Source organism: Arvicola amphibius, chromosome 1, assembly GCF_903992535.2.
Source record: "Arvicola amphibius chromosome 1, mArvAmp1.2, whole genome shotgun sequence".
Lineage (NCBI taxonomy): Eukaryota > Metazoa > Chordata > Mammalia > Rodentia > Cricetidae > Arvicola > Arvicola amphibius.
The window spans coordinates 56,555,200-56,576,942 of NC_052047.1; the positions used below are offsets into that span (position 1 = coordinate 56,555,200).

Here is a 21,743-nt window from a genome sequence, read left to right on the forward strand (position 1 = left end):
AGACACAGCAATCTCCAGCTCACTTAAAAATGGGATGGGCGGTGATAACGGGGAGTGGATTGGAGAGCTTCACTTAGCTTCAGACATGAGAAATTTTGCTTTAAACACAGACTTTGAAAGAGTTGTCCTCATGAGAGACCTTTCCCAGTATATTAAAGGACTGGAAACCAGGCTTCTAGGACTCCAGGGCTTCTTCAATTTACATTTCAGTCGGTTTACATCTTTGTTTGTTTGTTTGTTTGTTTTATCAAGATAGTTTGTCTGTGTAGCTTTTGGAGCCTGTCCTGGAACTCTTTCTGTAGACTAGGCTGGCCTTGAACTCACAAAGATCCGCCAGCCAGACTCTGCCTCCCAAATGCTGGGATTAAAGGCGTGTGCCACCACTCTCTGGCCTTCAGCTGGTTTACATTTCTTATATTTGGGCAATTTCTTCTCACCGAGCCTGAGATTCCTCGCTGGTGAAAAAAGACTGATCCCTGGCTTGCCTACTCCATAGGATGGCTCTGAAGAACTAAGAAGGTGAGGGCTAGGAGAGTAAAAATCACTCTTCAAATGCAAATTGGCCTTGTGTTACCATCTACTTGTCGGTTACATCAGAATCCAGAAGTTCCATAAGTATGTAAGTCTGGATTACTTTTCTTATGGGGTGGGGTTGATGTTAGATTCTTTTCTCTGTTCCCACCTCTTCTCTTTTACCCTCCTTCCCCAGATATCCTAAACCCTGAGGGTCTCCTAGTTCTCCAAAGCCTGCCTTCTACCAATACTACCCTACCAACCATATCAAATGATGCCTAATGCCAAGATTGCCTCTCTTTCTGCATCCTAACTCTGGTCCTGGGACCTCTTCCCTTTGGCTTTTATTCTCAAATGTGAAAGGAATAACTTGTTACCTTGTTACATGGTACGGTCTGAGTGACCAACTTAACGAGTGGCTCATAGTCTTCTCCTGTGATGTTGCATTGATTCTTGGAAACAAATGCTCTTTTGAATGTACTCAGTATCTTCTTGCAGTCGTGATCACTATAAAAGGAAACGTGGAGAGCAGATTTTTAAAATATTTTGGAAGGGTCTGGTAAGATGGCTCATCAGTGAAGAGTATTTGTTGACTGGGTTTGGTCCTCAGCACCTACGCAGTGGCTCTCAACTGTGTGTTCAGTCCAGAGGACCCGACACCTTCATCTGGCCTCCATGGGCACTGCACACACATGGTGTATGAACATACACAGAGGCAAAACAACAAGACACATAAAACAAAAATAAGTCTTAGAAATATTTTCGGAGCATAGGTAATAGCAAGAAATGCTCCTCCTCTGGGAACCACACACAGGGCAGTCAGTCCTGTACATCATCCTATCAGATGTGTACCGCATCCTCCGGGGTGGAAATCAGCCTCTGTGCAGAGGCTCACTGAGGGTAAAGTGGCCCAAGTGCTGGATAAAATTAAGAAGAAAATATGAAGAAAACTGTTATTTTTGGTTCTTATCCTACATCTTATATAAAATCACTTATGGTTTCTAAGTGCCTTCAGAAAGGACAAGATTTCAAAATGCCTAGCAGAGGGGACTGGATATTCTCAACACAGAGAAGTCATGAATGCCTGAGGTGATAAACATGCCGATCACTCTAATCTGATCATTATATAGTAGTGTATATGTGGACCAAATTGCCATGTTGTGCCCATAAATATATCCAATACTATGTGTCAATTAAAACTTCAAATAAGCAGGGCTATTGCAGTTGGACTTGTTAATGTAGGACAGGGTTCAACGGTCTGTGCTCTCATGGCTTCCCTTGCCCCCAGGCAATGCTGACCCTGGTTATGTTTGAGAATCAGTGGAGACAAATGAAAGAGTGAAAGGTTCAATAACATTTCTATCCTAAGTCTAATCCAGAGTAGTTTAAGCCCATCAGCAGCTGCCTTTGAAAACTATGCCCGGAAACCATAGTGCTCCCCCTTTTACATACACAAAAAGAAAGTTATGATGCTATGTACTTTAATGTCAATCAAAATTTATGGGGTGCTATCATGAGCAATTTAGAAAATAGACGTTTGGCGGCTACTTTGCTTTCAGTAGGGTTTATGCTTTAATTCCAGTAATTACTGCCGTGGCCTTCTGAAGAACTCTCTGTTCTAAGTTCCAGCTGTTGTAGACCTCCTCTACTTTCCCCTTGGTGACATCTGCAGCACTTGAGGCAGACTAAGACGAGAGACGGAGGCCGAAGAAGCAGCAAGGCGGAGAGTGTTTCCCACTTTGAAGAAGGCCTGGTGGAAAGGGAAGTGATCAGCCCTGAGAACCTGCCACACATCAGAATTTCTCATCAGCAAGCTTTTATTTAATCACCAAAAACTCACAATGCTCCCAAATTTTTCTTATCCTTCTCTTAGGTCTTATACTCCAGTTCAAATTACAGTAAAGATTCAAGAAACCTGGGGCTAAAACCTGAGGAAAGTTCTTTTCTGAGGAGTGGAGACTGGAGCAATACTGCTGGATCTGACATGGAAGAGTTGATTCTACTCGGAAGAATTTGTATTTCAAAGAGAAAAACAAAAGCATCATCTTGCATAAATCATCAAAATTGTTTTCAAAATCTTTTTACCCCCTTTTTTCACTTGTAGCCAAATAGAAATATGTTAGGATTCAAATTTTAGGGGCAACCCCCTAGGAAACACACTTTCAAAGAGTCCTTTCCTTTACTGCTAAAACCTTCTGTTGTTGTTCTGTCTGTCTGTCTGTCTGTCTATCTACCTATCTAATCTATCCTATCTATCTATCTATCTATCTATCTATCTATCTATCTATCTATCTATCATCTATCTATCTATCTATCAAACTGAGGTTGCCCAGAGGTGTTACTGGCTGCCATCTTTATCATTCAAGCCAAGCATGACCAGAAGTGTTCCTGTCCACCACTCTAACCCTGCAAACATATGCTTCACAGTCTTTACCTAAGCATGCCCCCAGACTGTGTGCACCATCCTTTTTCTTCTCTTTTTTAAATATTTATTTATTTATTATGTATACAATATTCTGTCTGTGTGTATGCCTGCAGGCCAGAAGAGGGCACCGGACCCCATTACAGATGGTTGTGAGCCACCATATGGTTGCTGGGAATTGAACTCAGGACCTTTGGAAGAGCAGGCCATGCTCTTAACCTCTGAGCCAAGTCTCCAGCCCCTCTTTTTTCTTCTTGAACCTGCTCTCATTCCCCAACCTTATTTCTCAGCTATGCTTGTCTTTAGTTTGTACTCATTAAGACGCAATCTCCTCTTTTCTTATAATAACAAAATTTCGGAGTAGCTGGGACTACAGACACACAACACCACAACAGTGGTGGCACTGGGTAATTTCGCTTTGGTTTTTGTAGTGCTAGGAATTAAACTCCCTGCATCACACATGCTGCGCAAGTGCTCTACCACTGAGATTCACTTTCCAGTCCATCCTGACTTTACACGCACAGATAAGTAAAGTCATGATGCTTAGCAACCCATTAGCATTAATGGCCTGACCTTCCTCTACCCTACCCCTGGCTACCACAATTCTTTCTGTTTCAATTTGACTATGCTAGGTACCTCATGCAACTGGAATCTTTATATGTGGCTGACTTTACTTAGCACGATGTTCTTAGGATATTCATGCTGTATTATCTCTTAATTAGAGTTAGTATTGCTATGATAAAACTATGACCAAAACAGATCATAAAAGAAAGCTGTTAACTGGGGCTGGCTTAGAGTTTCAGGCTGTGAGTCCATGAACATCATGGCGGAAAGCATGGTGGCAGGTGGGCAGGCTCAGTGTTGGAGCAGTAGCTGAGAGCTTACACTCTGATTTGCAAGCAGCAGGCAGAGAGAGCAAGACCGAGTCTGGCATTGATCTTTTGAAACCATAAAGCTCACTTGAGGTCGATGGTGCATTCTCCTCTTTTCTACCCCTCTGCTCCTGTCAGTGGCCCTTCACTGTACTGCTCCCAGCCCCATGGACCACTTCTTATCATCTACCCCTCGCTCCTTCACTTTCCACTAAGTTACTCAGGGTTGGTTGTTTCCAGATGACCAAAGTTGGAAAGCAGCAATAGAGGAAAAGAGGGGCAGTCGTGACCCTGTGAGTCAGATGCTGTTCAAGATGCCAATGGCTAGTGCTTACATCAGAATCTCACACCAGCCACTGAGGGGGAATCTGGTTTAGAAGAGACCAGAACTCAGGGCAATTTAGGCCCTGGCCAAGCAGAATTAGCCAGCTACAGAATTGCTTTGCAGGCCGAAATCATCATCTTCTTCTTCTTCTTCTTCTTCTTCTTCTTCTTCTTCTTCTTCTTCTTCTTCTTCTTCTTCTTCTTCTTTTTTTTTTTTTTTCTTCTTTTTTTTCTTCTTCTTTCTTTTTCTTCTTCTTCTTCTTCTTCTTCTTCTTCTCCTCCTCCTCCTCCTCCTCCTCCTCCTCCTCCTCCTCCTCCTCCTCCTTCTTTTTAAAGACTACTTATTTGTTATGTATACAATGTTCTGTCTGCATGTATATCTGTAGGGCAGAAGAGGGCACCAGATCTCATTATGGATGGTTATAAGCCACCATGTGGTTGCTGGGAATTGAACTCAGGATCTCTGAAAGAACAGCCAGTGCTCTTAGCCACTGAGCCATCTCTCCAACCCTATCTTCTCATTTTTATTGTTTTTATTGAGTTATACATTTTTATGCACTCTCCTCCCTTCCTCCCCTCTTCCCTTCTACCCCCCCCCCATGACACCCCACACTCCTAATTTACTCAGGAGATCTTGTCTTTTTCTCCTTCCTATGTAGATCCATGTGTGTCTCTCTTAAGGTCTTCTTTGTTGTCTGGGTTCTCTGAGGCTATGAACTGTAGGTTGGTTATTCTTTTGTTTTATGTCTAAAAGTCACTTATATTTGTCTTTCTGGGTCTGTGTTACCCCACTCAATATGTTTTTTTCTAGATCCATCCATTGCCAGCAAATTTCAAGTTGTTGTTATTTTTTAACACTCTATAGTACTCTAATGTGTAATGTGTGCCACATTTTCTTTATTCATCTTTCGGCTGAGGGACATCTAGGTTGTTTCCAGGTTCTGGTTCATACTGCAAGGACATATGCTCCACTGTGTTCATAGCAGCAGATCTTCTCTTTTTTGATAGACAATGCTGCCTCCCACAGGAAAAACAAAACTATGCAGCTATGTTCAAAATAGGCTTCTAGATGAAAAACGTTACGATCCCCAGGGGAGTTGTGTCTCTAGACCATAGGAGATATTCAAGAATAGAACTGGGCAGTCATTTCTAGATGCTAGAATAACATGAGTTGGGAAGGAAAAGGTAAAGTGTTATGCCGAAGGGAGACACATATATGTGTGTGATTGTTAAACCGGGTTTTTGTGGACAGCCTGCACTGGGTATCCATCTCCACTATAAATGTGAACTACTTCCATAATAACGGCATTTCTACCTCCATAATGTGCCACTCCTGTGCGAGGCTTTGACACCTACGCCCCCGTTCCTTCAACACATTTAGCTCTCGAGGGAGTAGGGGTACACGTTTTATGAACTTTTCAGCTCTCTAGTCCTCCAGGTCAAGCTGTCTCTGCTCAAAGAAAACACAGTTGCCAAGGCTACTCCAGCCTGAATTTAAAGGAAAGACTGCCACCTTGTGGGCGAAGTGAGTGATTGGAGAGACACAGGAAGCGATGAGGAATTTCTAAACAGGGTCTCAGGAAAACAGCTCACAGAATCAGTTAACCAGGGCTCAGAGTGCTCAGAGAAACTCGACTATCAAACAGAGAGCCGGTATGGGTCTCACCCGGGTCGTCTGTATATACGTCATGGTTATGTAGCTTAGTGTTCTTACGGAACTCCTAACAGTGGGAGTGGGAACTGTCTCTAACTCTTCTTTCTGCTTTCAGTATCCTTTTCCTCCTACTGGGTTTCCTCATCCAGTCTTAATATGAGGGGATGTGCCTAGTCTTATTAATATAACTAGATAAGCCATGCTTGCTTGATATCGATCCCTGGGAGGCCAGCCTTTTTCCGAAGGGAAAGGAGGAGGAGTGGATCTGGGGAGATGGGAGGGGAGGGGGCTAGGAGAAGAGGGAGGGAAAACTTTGGTCAGGATTTTTTTTAAAAAGGAAACTCTAGTTTGAAGGGGTTCCTGGAAATGGCTAAATCAGAAATCTTGAAAATATTTAGTTAAAATATGCCATGTGCGAAGTGCAGAGGGTAAATCCGAGAACGAGATAAAGGCCGTGAAAGTTATAAAGCGCGTTAGAAAGCCATGGAAGTTCTGGGGGAGGGGCAGGCAGTGTTCAACATTCTATAAGGGGAGGGGGGAAATGTTAGCTGGCACTGAGCAAAGACCTGAAGGAAGACAGAAGCGTAGAGCCCTGACATCCGCAGGAATAATGTTCTGGAAAGAAGGTTCTAGTAATTGATGTGTGGAAAGGAACATTTTGGCTGGAGCAAAGCAAGCAAGGAGGAACAAGGAAGAAATGCGAATCTGACCTTCACTGTGGACTTCTACTTCGGGTAGAGTAGTGGCAACAGAAGGCTTTGTGCACAGGAAGTAGAAGAGATCACTTAAGTTCAAAAGAATTCTCTGCCCTTTTTTCTGGCTGGAGTCTGAAAGAAGGTGGGTGCAGAGGCAGGTAGATCAGAACTCGGGAGACAGAGGCAAGAAAATCTCGGAGTTCAAGGCTGGCCTGGTCTACAGAGTAAGTTCCAGGACAGCCAGAGCTAACACAAAAGGGAAAGGAGAGGAAAAGAAAAAAATAAGATGAAAAAAGTGATAGATTCCAAGTTCGCTGTGGATTTCTAGTGGACGGAGTATATGTGAGCATACGGTGTTGGACAAACTATCTGGTCAGTAACTAGAAAGCTTGTGATTGAGATACTAGAAGGATGGAGACGCCATCAATTGGAAGAGAGTTTCCAGCAGAAATAGCCTTGATATGTGTTCAATTTAGGACAGCTGGAGCTTGAAATGCCCATAAGATGTCCACAGGAAGTCATAGACCAGAGAAAGGGGCTTGTGAGAAGGCCAAAAAAGATATGATGATGATGATGATGATGATGATGATGATGGCCTCAATAGAAGGACTGAGCTTTGAGACTTGCCAACGAGAAAACTGTGGAAGATGAAACATGCACGCCATCAAAAAGCAAAATGAAGGGTTATGAAAAATGCTAAGTGAACAACGTGTCAAGCTGAAGGAAGGGCTCTACATGACAGGTCCACCTGATACCAAAGGAAGAGGAAGACTGAGACAAGACTGTTTCAAGTGCTGGAAAGGAAGTTGTGCCAAGAACTGCATGGCTTCTACATGTAATGCAGGGGAGGCACGGAGACGATCTGTTTCTTTACTTATGTCAAATATTGTATCTTGAGAATTTATTTGGGAGAACACTACTTCTACTTAAATATAGCGTACATGTATCATGAAGAAAGCAACATGCCCAAACACACCTTCCATGTCCTCATTTTCCTTGCCCATTTCAAAGCTTACCATGTTTTCTTTTAGGATAATAACTAAACTTCCTTATCAGTCATCGGTTTGGTTAGAAATTTTCCTGAAAGTGTAACTCAGAATGACACATCAAAACATTTTAGGCTTAACAATTCTACGACAGTCATTCTTCAACTTCCTATATTCTCGAAAACATATTTATCATTCTTTCTGAAATGTTCCCAATGTCTTATGGGCAGTGGTAGCACGTGCCTTTAATCCCAGTACTCTGCAGGCAGAGACAGGTGGATATCAGAGAGTTCGAGGCTAGCCTGGTCTACAGAGTGAGTTCCAGGACACCCACAGCTGCAGAGAAACCTTGTCTTGAAAAAACAAACAGCAACTATAGATGGAGTGGCGGGCTGTGTCCCGCCACCCGGCTAGCTTTATACCTGAAATAATTACACGGAAACTGTATTCTTTTAAACACTGCCTGGCCCATTAGTTTCAGCCTCCTATTGGTTAATTCTCATATCTTGCTTTAACCCATATTTAGTAATCTGTGTAGCACCACGAGGTGGTTGCTTACCAGGAGAGATCTTAACCTGTGTCCATCTCAGAGAGGAGAAGCATGGCGACTCACTATGGTGACTGCCTCGAGCATCTGCCTCACTGCCTTCTACCCAGCATTCTGTTCTGTCTACTCCACCTACCTAATTTTCTGTCCTCTTAAAGTGCCAAGGCAGATTTTTTATTAATCAATAAAGTAACACATAGACACTCCTCCATCTAGCAACAGTTTCCCAGTGTCATGAAAGCAAATTTATACTTACACTTCATCAGTACTGTATAACTTGATTTTTTTTAATGTGGAAAAGATCACATCATGTGAAAGGAGCCCAGAAAGACCCCCTTTCCCATTTCTCTTCTTGTTTTAGAGGCAGGATCTCATGTATCTCAGGCTGGCCTTGAATTCACGGTGTAGCTGAGGATGATCTCTAACTTCTGATTCTCCTGCCTCAACCTCCCAAGTGTTGTGATTATCCCATATCAAGATTTATAGAGTGTTAAAAATAGAACCCAGGGCTTAATGCATATTAGATAAACACTCTACTGAAAGAGCTCCATCCCCAGCCCTCAGTCTTGTTCTTTCCATAACCCCATCTTAGAAACTAACCCTTGACAGATGTGCACAGCCTTTTCTATGAGAAGTATCCTAATAACTTTGTCTCTTCCACTTGGCTCTGCCTCCTGAAGGCTTTCCCACCCCTTACATCACCACAGTGAGGGCAAAGCTCTGAGCACACGCTCTTGGGCAATGTATGCAAACCTTATCTATCCCTTCCAAAACATTAAAAATGTGTTCATTCCTTTAACACTATCCCATTCAAAACAGTTTGGTGGTTTCTCAAAAAGTTAAACAGTCTTTTGCCATTTGGTCCAAGTCTTTACTTCTGGATATTTGCCCCCCTCCAAATGAAACTATATGCTCATACAATAATTCATACATTAATGTCTAGATCATCTTCATTTATCATATTCAAAATGTGAATATCAGTCAAATGTCCGTCATCCAGTAAGTTCATAAACAAATTATGGTATAACACATACAGTTGACTTAGTAATAAAAAGTAACCAACTTTTAAAATAAAGTGTGTATACAGGTGTAAGTTTGGTGTATGTATATATGAAGTATATGCATACATGTGCAGATGCATACACTTTTGCACACACTCACAGAGGCTCAAGGAGGACAAGCTGTCCTGCCCCAGGACCCTTCACTTTATTCCCTTGAGATAGGGTCTCTCACTGACCTGGAGCCAAGCTTACGGCCAGCAAACCTCGGTGATCCCCTGTTTCCACTCCACACAGTTTTGGATTATAGCCCCTAGTGCAGCCACATCTAGCTTCTCACATATGTGCTGGGATCTTAGCTCAAATAGGCAGTGGAGGTGGCATTACCAACTCTGGGTCAAGTGAAATATTCAATGAACAGCATTCATATAACTGATTATACACCTGAAGGTGGGGGGGGGTGAAATTATTTTCCTAATTTTGCAATACACGAAGACAAATTCCAGATAGCTAAAGAACTTAACTGTGAAAAGTAGCAGCTTATCATTTTTAAAGTCATACCACTCTTTATAATGTCACATTAAAAAAATCTATTCCTCAGTAAGATACAGAGGCACAGCCATAAGAGAAAACATAATTGCAACAACATTTAGATTTTCAGGATGAAGGGTACCACAGATAAAGTCAAGAACGAAGCCACAGATTGGGAAACTATGTTGGCCATCCATATATTTGACAAGAGATTAGGATGTTGAATGTAGAAAGATGGGCAAAGCAGAAGAAGTCCGGATGACCAATGGATGCATAAAGGATGATCAGTTGACCTAATTTGATCAGGGAAATGAAACCAAAACTCAGCGCCACAATTCCAAAGAAAGTTCAGAGCAATCATGCAGAGACTTGATTCTGCAAGTTTGGAGTATATATGTCAATGTTGTGTCTCCATGTGATGTGACACAGATTCCCTTCACCTTCTTCTCTGGATAGCATGTCTCCAACGAAGATTTCAAAACATTTCTCAAACTTCCTTACACACTGGTCTAGCCATGTGGGTCACTTTTGGCCAATGAAATTTAAGAAGAGACCAGAAGCCTGAAGGAGGGATTCTGAGAGAAATATTCTTATCTGATGAGAAGAGTCCCGAAACCAAGTCCCGTCTCCCTGACCTTTGCTCCCTAGATGTGATTATGGGAGGACACAATGGCTGTGATTGCTGCGACCGTTCTCTGATGGATAAAAACCACATCCCACGAGATAAAAGACTAGAAAGGAAGGGTCTGACTCTTACTGACTGTGAGGTCACTTCACTTCTGGGTATCTCATTATATATGTGTGTGAGTGAGTGAGTGTGTGTGTGTGTGTGTGTGTGTGTGTGTGTGTGTATTTACCACAAAGATGTTGAAACCTTCACCCTGGTATTTCTGAATGTATCCCTATTTAGGAAGAAGAGCTTTGTAGAACACACACACAAAACACAGAATACACACACACACACACACACACATTTTTTTGAGTACATTTAGTGTGGCTTGGGACTACATTATTTCAGGACTGGTCACCTTGTACTGGATAACCAATTGGGGCCTCATTTAAGGGAGAGGCTAATTCATTCAAAGAGGCCATCAAATGGAGAAGGAATATTAGAGGAGGAACATGGGAGGAGATGGAGGGAAGAAAGGAAAGAAAAATGTGATATAGTGACATTTTAATTCTAATAAATTTTTAAAAATTAAACAGCTAAAACCATCTTTGAGGATGATCAATTTTATATGAAGTCACTGGGGCAGTTCTACATCCCATATCGCTGGGCTGATGTAGAAAGGAAGAAACTGGGGCTGGAGAAATGGCTCCGTGGGTAAAGTTTACACATGCAGTGCATGAGAACCTGAGCATGAGTGTCAAAGTTAGGTACAGGAGCCTTCAGTGGCCAGCCAGTCTAACCAAAACCCAGGTTCAGTGTGAGGATTTGTCTCGCAAAATAAAATGGACAACAATAGAAAGAAATACCCAGCCTTGTTCTCTGGTCTATGCATGTGCACGCACACACACATGTCCACACACACACACACACACACACACACACACACACACACACACGAAGAGTTAGATGTAGAAATAGACATGTACAGAGAGAATACTGTATAAAGACACCCCCCCACACACACACACAGGGAAGCCTTTCCACTCAGCCAAAGATTTCTATAGATCCCAGGACTTGGGAGAAGGGCATGGGACAGAGTCCCGCACAGCCGCCCTACATAGACCTCCACTTTTGACTTCCGACCTCCAGACTGTCAGATAGTACATTTCTGTTGTTGAAGCCATACGTGTAGTAAATACCTTGTTAGGGCGGCTCTAGCAATTTAAGACGCCAGTGAAAGTAACCATGGCACATTCTGTGACTCGTATTTGTACACAGGTAAATGCCATCGAAATTGTAAAATACCCTTCATTGGAAAACACAGTTAACCCCATAGAACCAAAGTGTGCAATAAACACAAAATCAGAACAGCCTGGAGGCGGTACCTTTTCTCATCATACTGGTGATCAGCAAGCTAAAGACACCTGGCAGAGTTGGGGGTGTGAGGAAACGAAAACACTCGTTGTGTCAAGAAGGGAACCACCCCAAGAAGAGAAATTGGGCATTTTTTAAAAAAATAAAAAATTATGTATGTCTTAACTTAGCAAACTTACTCCTAGGATTTTCTATCTTACACACACACACACACACACACACACACACACACACTTTATTCTAGCATTTCTTAGGAACTGTTACAAATATTAAAGCACTGAAAATGTCCCCATGTAAATCTAGTGTACAGAGAATTCATCAAGTGTGACTCCATTAACTGTGAAAATGAGAGCCAGCTGGGCTCATCGACAAGAACCCTGTTCAATGCAGAGGAAGAGGAAAGTGAGACACAGAGAGAAAACATGTTGAAAACAAGAGTCTGTGCTGCCTTGTGCTGGGAGCATTTCTAGAGAGCTCTGAGAGGAAACAAATGGCAGGGTTAGTCTCTGAGAAAAGGGCAAAGAAATTGAGAGAGGTGTTTTGTGAGCTGAGTCTGCAACTAGCTACTTTTTGAAACACTGAAAGAATGCTATGACATGGTATGGCATTTTTTTGCTATTGTTATTGATCAAAAAGGGAAGTTCCTAATATCCCACGGACATCTCGATGTGTTTAAAATATTCACGACTTAACTTCCTTGGCTTTAAGACATTGACAGAAGACTCTGGTTGAGGTGCATGAAATTGGGAGTGAATCTTTTGGTGTACTAAGACTAAGGAAAAGCTAACTTGGTAAAGGAGAAACACACAGTTCTTGACTGTGAATTGATTTGCTCCGACCCTGAGATTACACAATGCCTTTGAAAAAAGGGTTACAGCAAGAAAGTAGGTCCCAAACTACAACTGTCTGCCCTTACCTCTGTCTGAGCATCCTTTTAAATCTCTACCAATTGTGTGTGTTTTCTGCCTGTGTCCTTGAAGGACTTCCAAGGAGATTTCATCACTGGCAGCTTAGATATCTCGACAGATAACAGATAATTCAACTTGTAATAAACACCTACTCCCAGGAACCAAGATGACCAGCTTTATTATGAATTTCGTTCTATTTAACCTAGGAATGCAGAAATGACTTCATAATATTTGTTTGACAGTCATAACAAGAGGAGGGAGGGAGAGAGGGGAAAAGAAGACAGAGGAAGAAGAAGAGAGGAAGGGAGAGAGAGAGACAGAGACAGAGAGAGAGACAGAGACAGAGAGAGAAAGAGGGCATTTGAACAGTGCAGGGAGAATCTGGTGGTAGCTATGACAGGGTATCCCTTTCATATACCTTGAGTGAAATTCTTTCTTCAAACTCAATTAGAGTAATCATTGCTAAAGACTCCACGCTCATTGTGCTCGTTAACTTTGATCAACTTGACACACACTATCCACACCTGGGAGGAGGGAAGCTTAACTAAGGAATTGCCTCCATTAGATTGGGCCTGTGGGAACATCTGGGGGACATTTTGTCAATTGCTAATTGATGTGAGAGGGTCCAGATCACTGTGGACAGTCCCACCTTGGGCTGATGGGTCTGGGCTATATAAGAAAGATAGCAGAGCAAGTCAGAATACAAGTCAGTAAGTAGTGTTCCTCGATGGCTCTGCTTCATTTCCTGCCTTGATGTCCCTCTGTGAGTTCCTGCCTCCTTCCGTACTGGTCTGTGACCTGGAAGAGCAAATATTCTCCTTTTCTCACTAAGCTGTTTTTTATCATGGTGATTATCACAGCAACAGAAAACAGACTAGGACAGTAACATATGTAAAGTCAAACTTGTCCCATGTGTGTATACCACATCTGACGTATTCTGGTAAGGAGAACACACCATACAATTAAAAATTAATTCATTACAAAAGATTCTAACTGCATTGCGTAAGCTACTCAGTGTGGAAGCTATCTATCTGGTTAAGCAGGCATGGACTGCTTTTGTCCTTCATTTTAAACTTTATTCATTTTTTAAGTGGTGGAGCCACCCACTATTTAGGAGTCTAACTGGGAGTTAGTTGGTTTCACATTCTTAATCTTGTGTTTTAAATATTTTTTGGGTTTTTTTTTTTTTTTTTCGAGACAGGGTTTCCCTGTAGTTTCTAGAGCCTGTCCTGGAACTAGCTCTTGTAGAGCTAGGCCTCGAACTCAGAGATCCGCCTGCCTCTGCCTCCCGAGTGCTGGGATTAAAGGCATGCACCACCACCGCCCGGCTTGTGTTTTAAATTTTTAAGCAAGCATTCTACAGCGGGCATGCTTCCTTTTCATTGTTTGAGAAAAATCAGTCCTTTAGGGAATAAAAGTATTAGTCTCTGGCTTGGATGACTCCATATTTCTGACTCAGCTGTCACTCTCCTGTTTCCTCATCGCCTCTCCCAGAGTGGGTACCTGTTGGTTAAAACGATCTCTGCATCCATCCATATCAGTGTATGAATATAACCACCTTTCGCTTTCTGACCCTTCGTAACACATGAGCACAGGAAACCAATTCTTCATCTTTCACTCTGTTTCCTGTTTTGTTTTTTTGCTCAGTGTCTTAAATCTATTCTTGCCACCCACTTCTCCTTTGAGAAAGATGATCTTTTCAATACCCTGACACAATCAATTTCCAAGTAGTTTCTCAAAGAACAAGACTCATAGCTGTTCAACTCTGAGGTCATTTTGCCAGAAAACCATGTCCACACCAATTTGGTGAACGAACCCCTTCCCACTCCAGGTTGCTTTGGGTCATGGTGTTTATCCCAGCAACAGAAAGCAAAGGAGGGCTGTCATAGATGAAGCACCACCTTTCACATGTGGATATTCCTTTCTTGTCTGACACTTTCTCTGTAAAAGAAGCTGTCTTCACCTCAATTCCCAGACACCTCTGGAGCATAGGCAAGAACTTCTGTTTCCACCTACTTGGATGCGCATTTACCTTTTTGTAAATATGTTTGTGCTTTGTATTTTAATTATATAATTCTATTAAATTGTATGTAACTAAATTAGGTAAGAGACAAATAAAAACAATGCTTCCTATGAAAATTAAGTGCTTGTTTCAGAAAATAATGACCTGTGTGAGTCTATTGAAAAAAAATGCTGCATTTGGCATCGAAATGCCAATTGTAATGACCGTTGGACATTATGGATTTCTGGAGGCCTTCCTCACTTAGATGATTTCTTAACCTACTTAAAAGGCTCTGCCTCTCTAGTAACTCCTCAGTTTCTTCTATTTTTGCATACCAGCTGTTACCTACTTCTGTTCTTCCCAGAGAAATGCAGTTGCAAGAGTACTATGATTCGGAGAGAGAGCGGCAGATGTAGTGAGAAGTGGATATACTCTAGGTACATTTGGTACAGGGGACAGACAAGACTCACGCCCAGGCTGTCCTCAAACTCACCATATAACCCAGGCTAGCCTTAAACAGCAGTCCTTGGCTTCTTAGTGATGGGATGAACACATGCCCCCACACCAACCTGGATATAGTTAGTAGAGCCATTTCATTAAGTGTGTGAGTGTATACGGAATGCGGAGGGGGGAAGGAGAAAGAAGTGATGCCAAGATGTTTTGGGTTGAGCTACTGGGAAATAAGTTGCTATTTCAAACAGGGACAGGACAGAGTGAAACAAAGTGAGAAATGCGCCGGAGATTCGCATCTGTACAAATGAGTTTTGTGACTCCCGCTGCTGTCCAAGTGGGGATTTTTCAATAGGAAGTTGGGTTGTGACAGTCTTGGGGCTGTGAAGTTTTGGGTGAAGCTATGAATGTGAAAGCAAACTGTTGGGAGACAGGGAAGAAAATGTTTCACAAGGAGGCTGTGAAGTCAACTTTTTCTAGTGATTCCGATTGGTCCAGGGAGATGAAGGCAGGCAGCTACCAGCAGATTGATGAATCTGCTAAGATCTGCTTAAGATGAGTGCTAGCGATACCGAAATGAACTAAAGAAAAATTAACGAGAGCCTCTGGATGACTTTCTTAGTTCCATTCTTGCTGCAGGAAGGTGTATAGCTAGCAACTACCTGCCTACTGGGGCATGGCTTCATGGACTGTTTACCCGTATGCGGAAGCGTGTCCGGCCCCTTCCTTCCTTCCTCTAGCGGCTTGCCTCTGGGCCCCGTTTTGGCTGTTCGGTTTGCTTTGGGTCTGATCTTCGTCCATCGTTCAAGCAGAACATCCTGACCTTGTAAGTCTACCCCTTAATAAATACCTATCTGTTTTCTTAGTTCTGAGCTAGTGTGAGATTCCTTTTCTGTTAAGTGTCCGATCGTTTCTGCCTTTATATTCTTGTCTTGCTACTGTCTATTCTAAGTGAGACAGCCAACGTGGTCTTTCTTTGATTAAGCAGTGACATGCCAGTACAGAGTACTTTCAATACACGCCACTAGTGGCATTATCTTGTCTGTGAAGGTCAAAGAAGATAGCTTATGTCATTTAAAATACAGAGTGCTTACAAGAACAATGACATGAGCATAAAATAAATATATAACAATTACATATTGAATAGCCAGAGATAAAGCAAACACATAATTTTTTTTTTCGAGACAGGGTTTCCCTGTAGTTTCTAGAGCCTGTCTTGGAACTAGCTCTTGTAGACGAGGCTGGCTTCGAACTCAGAGATCCGCCTGCCTCTGCCTCCCGAGTGCTGGGATTAAAGGCGTGCGCCACCACCGCCCGGCTACAAACACATAATTATATTGTTACTAGGAGCTAAGATTTTCAGTATAAGAGAAGTAAAAGACAAACATAAAATTAAGAATATTAAAGCCTTGTACTTTTGTTCTGAATTGAGGTTATAGATATGAACTCATAACATGTATGTCTCTCCTGTCTTCTAGTGACCAGAGGGATGACTCAGCTGTTATAGAGCAGGCACTGCTCTTCCATAGGACTTGAGTTTGTCTCCCAGCACCCATGTTGGGCAGCTCAAAATCCACCTTCAGGGGATCCAACACTCTTGTGGCCTCTAAGAGCACTGGACTCACATGCACAAACACACACACATACACACACACATAATTTCAAAAATAAAATATTAAAAATATTATCTTCTAGAACTAGCCACTAAAGTCCAGAAAACCCATGCCAGATGGCAGGGAGTAGCCCTGACACACTCTCTAAGTTTTGTTTCTACCAGCAGTGGGCATGGTTCCTCAGAATGGTAGACAGTCTCATCTCTAGGGCAGGATAGTCACATCTCTAGGGCAGGACAGTCACAAGGTATGTGTAGGACACTGAGGATTGAGGATTGGTTTTGCCTTGAGAATGCTCTCTGCCTTGTATATCAGCGGTTCAGACACTACGGCCTCGGGAGTCCAGGCCTTATACCAGTAACTGTAGCCAGATTGATCCTCTGGAGTTTGGTCTGAGATTGTGTCACATCATTGGCTACTCTGGTTCTCAGGTCTCAGACATGGGACTGAGCAATTCTGCTGGCATCCTTTGGTCACCAGCCTGCAAAGGTCTATTGTGAGACTTCCCAGTCATTGTAATTACACGAGCCAGCTCTACTAGCAAATCCCCCACTTGTCTCCCCATCCACATCTTTTCATTGGCTCTGTTTCTATGAAGAGTCCTGACTAATATATCTGCCATCTGACTAATAAAGAGAAAGAATCAAGCACTTATCAGCCTTTTTTCCTATGAACTCTCTTTCAAGACAACCAATGGGGAAAGCTCTCTCCTCAGAAGAAATAAAGTAAATAAATGTCAAAGGACTCTCCCAGTTAGAAAACAGTGAATTGCTAACCCTGTGGAACTGGTCAACCTTGGCCATGATCATCAGATGCTACCAAAATTATGGGGTGAAAAGTCACTGTGGAACTTGAGAACAGATGGCCCAGGCGTGCAGTGCCCAGCTCTAATAACTTTCAAACTATGGGACAATATGACATCACGGGTCTTGGGATGTGATGCTGCAAGGGAAGCTACCTCTGTGAAATATTCTGCCCCATTCCCAAGTCTCACTGACTCTATCCTGGCTGTCAGTTCACAGGCAACACTGCTTCTAGAAGAGCATGTTAAACAGCAGCACTCACTGGGCTCCAGGGAGGTGACGCAGCAGATCACAGCGCTAGCTGCACAAGCTTGACAGCCCGAGTGTGTTCCATGGAACCCACATGAAGGTGGAAGGAGAAAACTGACCTCCACACACGCTCCATGATGCCTGTGTGCCCATGCACATATGTGCTCACGCACTTCATACACATACATGCAATAGCACTAAATCAAAGCATAAAAATAAAAAGAGAGCAACACCAGAATGTAACCATCCAAACCCAGGCCATTCTGTTCCACATACTGACTGATGTCTGTAAATGAAGAGAAAATGGTAATAAGTTTAAAAAAAAACTTACTAAACATTTATACAGAGCATACATGACTCTGCATTAGGACAAATCAAAGTTATGTTGTGTCTTTAAGAAAATCCTGGAAGATTAAACACAGGCTGGACATTACTAAAATGTCACCTTCCAGGGAATCCACCCAAGTTTTACTCCTATAATTGAAAATGGAAACCCTCCTCCACATTTTCTCCAGCTCTTTCCACCACTTGCTATAGTGTGTATGCTCTTGTTTTGTTTCATGTCTACCTCTTCCTGTGAGAATATAAGTTCTGGAAATCAAAAGAATTATGTATGTTTTGTTCACTGCTAAAAAGCTAGATGGATCTGCAAGAGTTTAGAAATACAGTTGGCCCTTTGTACATGTGGCTGCCATGGCTGTCAATACAAACCACTGGAGACTGGAAATACACAGAATAAGATACCTCCATACCAAGCATGTACATACTTTCCCTCTTGATATCATTCTCTGGACTACATGACATAATAACAATCAATATAGCATTTGTGTTGCATTAGGTTTTTAAGAAATCCAGAGAAGACATGAAATATGAGTGACAAAGTGAAAAATATATGCAAATATATCAGGATTTTATAGAAGAACTTTAGACATGGATTTTGGTAGCCTTCTGACTAGGCATCCTAAGACCAGCTCCCAATAGGTACAGAGAAATGACAGTATTCATGAAGAAATATGTTACAAAATACTTAGAAGGAAGGCCAAATTAAGGACAAAAGATTGTAGTGGCATTTCATTTGTATTTTAATAAATAAAGCTTGCCTGAAGATCAGAGAGTAAAACAGCCCAAATAGTCAGCCTTACAGACCAGGCAGTGTGACATACATCTTTGATCTCATTAGCCACACTAGTGTGCCATAGAAACCAGGTGGTGCACGCCTTTAATCCAAGCCCTAGACAGGATTATAAAACGGGAGGAGACAGCTCTCACTCTCAGTCTCATTCTGAGATTCCTGGAGGCAGGATTGTCATTTCAGACTGAGGTTGATGTTAGAGCTAGTGACTGGCTGCTTTGATGTTCTGGTCTTCAGGTTGAACCCCATTTCTGTCTCTGAGGTTTTATTAAACGTGCTACATTTGTTGCCCAACTTTTGGGGCATGAATTTATGAAAAATCCGTTTGCCTGAGGTTTTTTAGCCACCAGCTCTGGCCAGAGCTGGACCTGAACCTAGCCACCTGGGTACTGGAGAAAAACTAGCGCTCCCAGCTCCCATCCACCCTGGCTTAGCTTCCATGTAAAGATGGAAAATACACAGAGAATCCGGACAGTGTATGTTATTGTGTTATCTTTAAATTGTTTTACTGCTAAGGAAGGAGAAACAGCTGTTAAAATAATTTGATTATAAATGCTGCTGGATTAATCCATTTTATATATTTGGAAAATATCTTGACTTCTAAATTTAAGTCAAAAGATATGTTACTTTGAAGAAAAGATGTTGCTTTTGTTTCCATAGGAAATGAGAGGATGTGAATTCATTTTTGGTTAGGAAAAATAAGGTTTGTTTGAGGAAGACACCCTGAAAAATCTCCAATAGGAGTGTATGACCCAGATGGTCCAACATTTTAGAGCACCTCTGTTGCAGTTTCCTCTGAGTTCGAATTCCAGAGCAGTTTCAAGAATGCTGGCTGATATAATCCAGACTTACAGAATACTCCAGTCAGGACTTTCAACCATAATCCTAAACTTTCTTTGGGTCCCCATAAGATTATCAGCACCCCCAGTCAGCAGGAAGTAGCCTAAAACTATGTTCACATTCCCCCAAACTGGATTATGGATGTTTGTCATTGTTTAGTATGTTGGCTACAAGTTGTTATAGATAATGACCAGGAAAAAAGTTAAACAAAGGAGATTAGACTCAGAGTTCTTGTTTTGAAAAGAAAAAAAGGGGGATATAAATATGATAGGATAAAAGGGTTGATTATTGAATCTACTCTGAAAAGAAAAAAGGGATGATATAGATATGATCTTGTTTTGAAAAGAAAAAGGGGTGATAAAGGTATAATAGGACAAAAGGGCAGATTATTGAATATAATATTGTCCTAAAAGGTTTTCCAATCAAATGGACCTACGAAAGAAGTGGGTATAGCTATCCTAATATCTAACAAAATAGGCTTCAAACTAAAATCAATCAGAAGAGATGGAGAAGGACACTTTATACTCATAACAGGAACAATCCATCAAGATGTAGTCTCAATCCTGAACATCTGTGCCCCTAATAAAGAGCACCCACATATGTAAAAGAAACATTACTAAAACTTAAACTGCAATCAAACCTCACACACTAATAGTAGAAGACTTCAACACTCCACTCTTGCCAGTGGACAGATCAACCAGAGAGAAACTTAACAGAGAAATAAGAGAACTGAAAGATGTCATGAATCAAATAAACTTAACAGACATCTATAGAACATTCAATCCAAACCCAGAAGAATATACCTTGTTCTCAGCACCTCATGGAACCTTCTCTAAAACTGATAACATACTCGGTAACAAAACAAACCTCCACAGATACAAAAAAATTGGAGTAACACCTGTGTCTTATCAGATCACCATGGATTAAAGTTAGAATTTAACAACAATACTACTCTCAGAAAGCCTACAAACTCATGGAAATTGAACAGTGAACTACTGAACCACCACTGGGTAAAGGAAGAAATAAAGAAAGAAATTAAAGACTTCCTTGAATTTAGCAAAAATGAAGGCACAATGTATCCAAACCTATGGGACACTATGAAAAGAGTGCTAACAGGAAAGTTTATAGCACTAAGTGCCCACATAAAGAAAATGGAGAAATCTCACTTTAGTGACTTCACAGCACACCTGAAAGCTCTAGAACAAAAGAAGCAGTCTCACCCAGAAGGAGTAAAAGACAGAAAATAATCAAATTGAGGGCTGAAATCAACAAAATAAAAAAAAGAAAACAACACAAAGAATCAATGAAACAAAGAGCTGGTTCTTTGAGAAAATCAACAAGATAGACAACTCCTTATACAAACTAATCAAAAGGCAGAGAGAGAACATCCAAATTAACAAAATCAGAAATGAAAAGGGGACATAACAACAGACACTGAGGAAATTCAGATAATCATTAGGTCATACTACAAAAATCTGTACTCCACAAAATTGGAAAATGTAAAAGAAATGGATAATTTTCTACATAGATACCATATACCAAAATTAAATCAGGACTAGGTGAGCAATTTAAATAGACTGAAAAACTGCAAGGAAATAGAAGCTCTCATCAAAAACCTCCCTACCAAAAAAAGCCCAGGGCAGGATGGTTTTAGTGCAGAATTCTAGCAGAACTTCCAAGAAGAACTAATACCTATACCCTTCAAAGTGTTCCACATAATAGAAACAGAAGGAACATTGCCAAACTCTCTTAATAAGGCTACAGTTGCCCTAATACCAAAACCATACAAAGACTCAACTAAGAAGAAGAATTACAGACCAATCTCACTGATGAACATGGATGCAAAAATACTCAATAAAATACTGGCAAACTAAATCAAAGAACAGATCAAAAAAATCATCCACCATGATCAAGTCAGCTTCATCCCAGAGATGCAGGGCTAGTTAAACATATGAAAATCTATCCATGTAATCCATCATATAAATAAACTGAAAGAAAAAAACATGATTTTTTTCATTAGATGCTGAAAAGGCATTCAACCAAATCTAACACCCCTTTGTGATAAAGGTCTTGGAGAGATCAGGGATACAAGGAACATATCTAAATATAATAAAAGCAATATATAGCAAGTCGACAACCAACATCAAATTAAGTGGAGAGAAACTCAAAGTGATTCCAGAAAAATCAAGAACAAAACAAGGCTGTTCACTATCTCCATAT

General features: G+C 41.5%; 1 protein-coding gene across 1 annotated transcript in view; it reads right to left on the minus strand.

Annotated features, from left to right (window-relative positions):
- The window catches only part of Cd38 (CD38 molecule), a 45,472-nt gene that overhangs the window by 11,837 nt on the left and 11,892 nt on the right, over window positions 1–21,743 (minus strand). Inside the window, exon 3 of the mRNA XM_038316322.1 lies at window positions 891–1,020. Coding sequence (XP_038172250.1) covers window positions 891–1,020 — 130 coding nt within the window. The remainder of the gene's footprint in view (window positions 1–890; window positions 1,021–21,743) is intronic.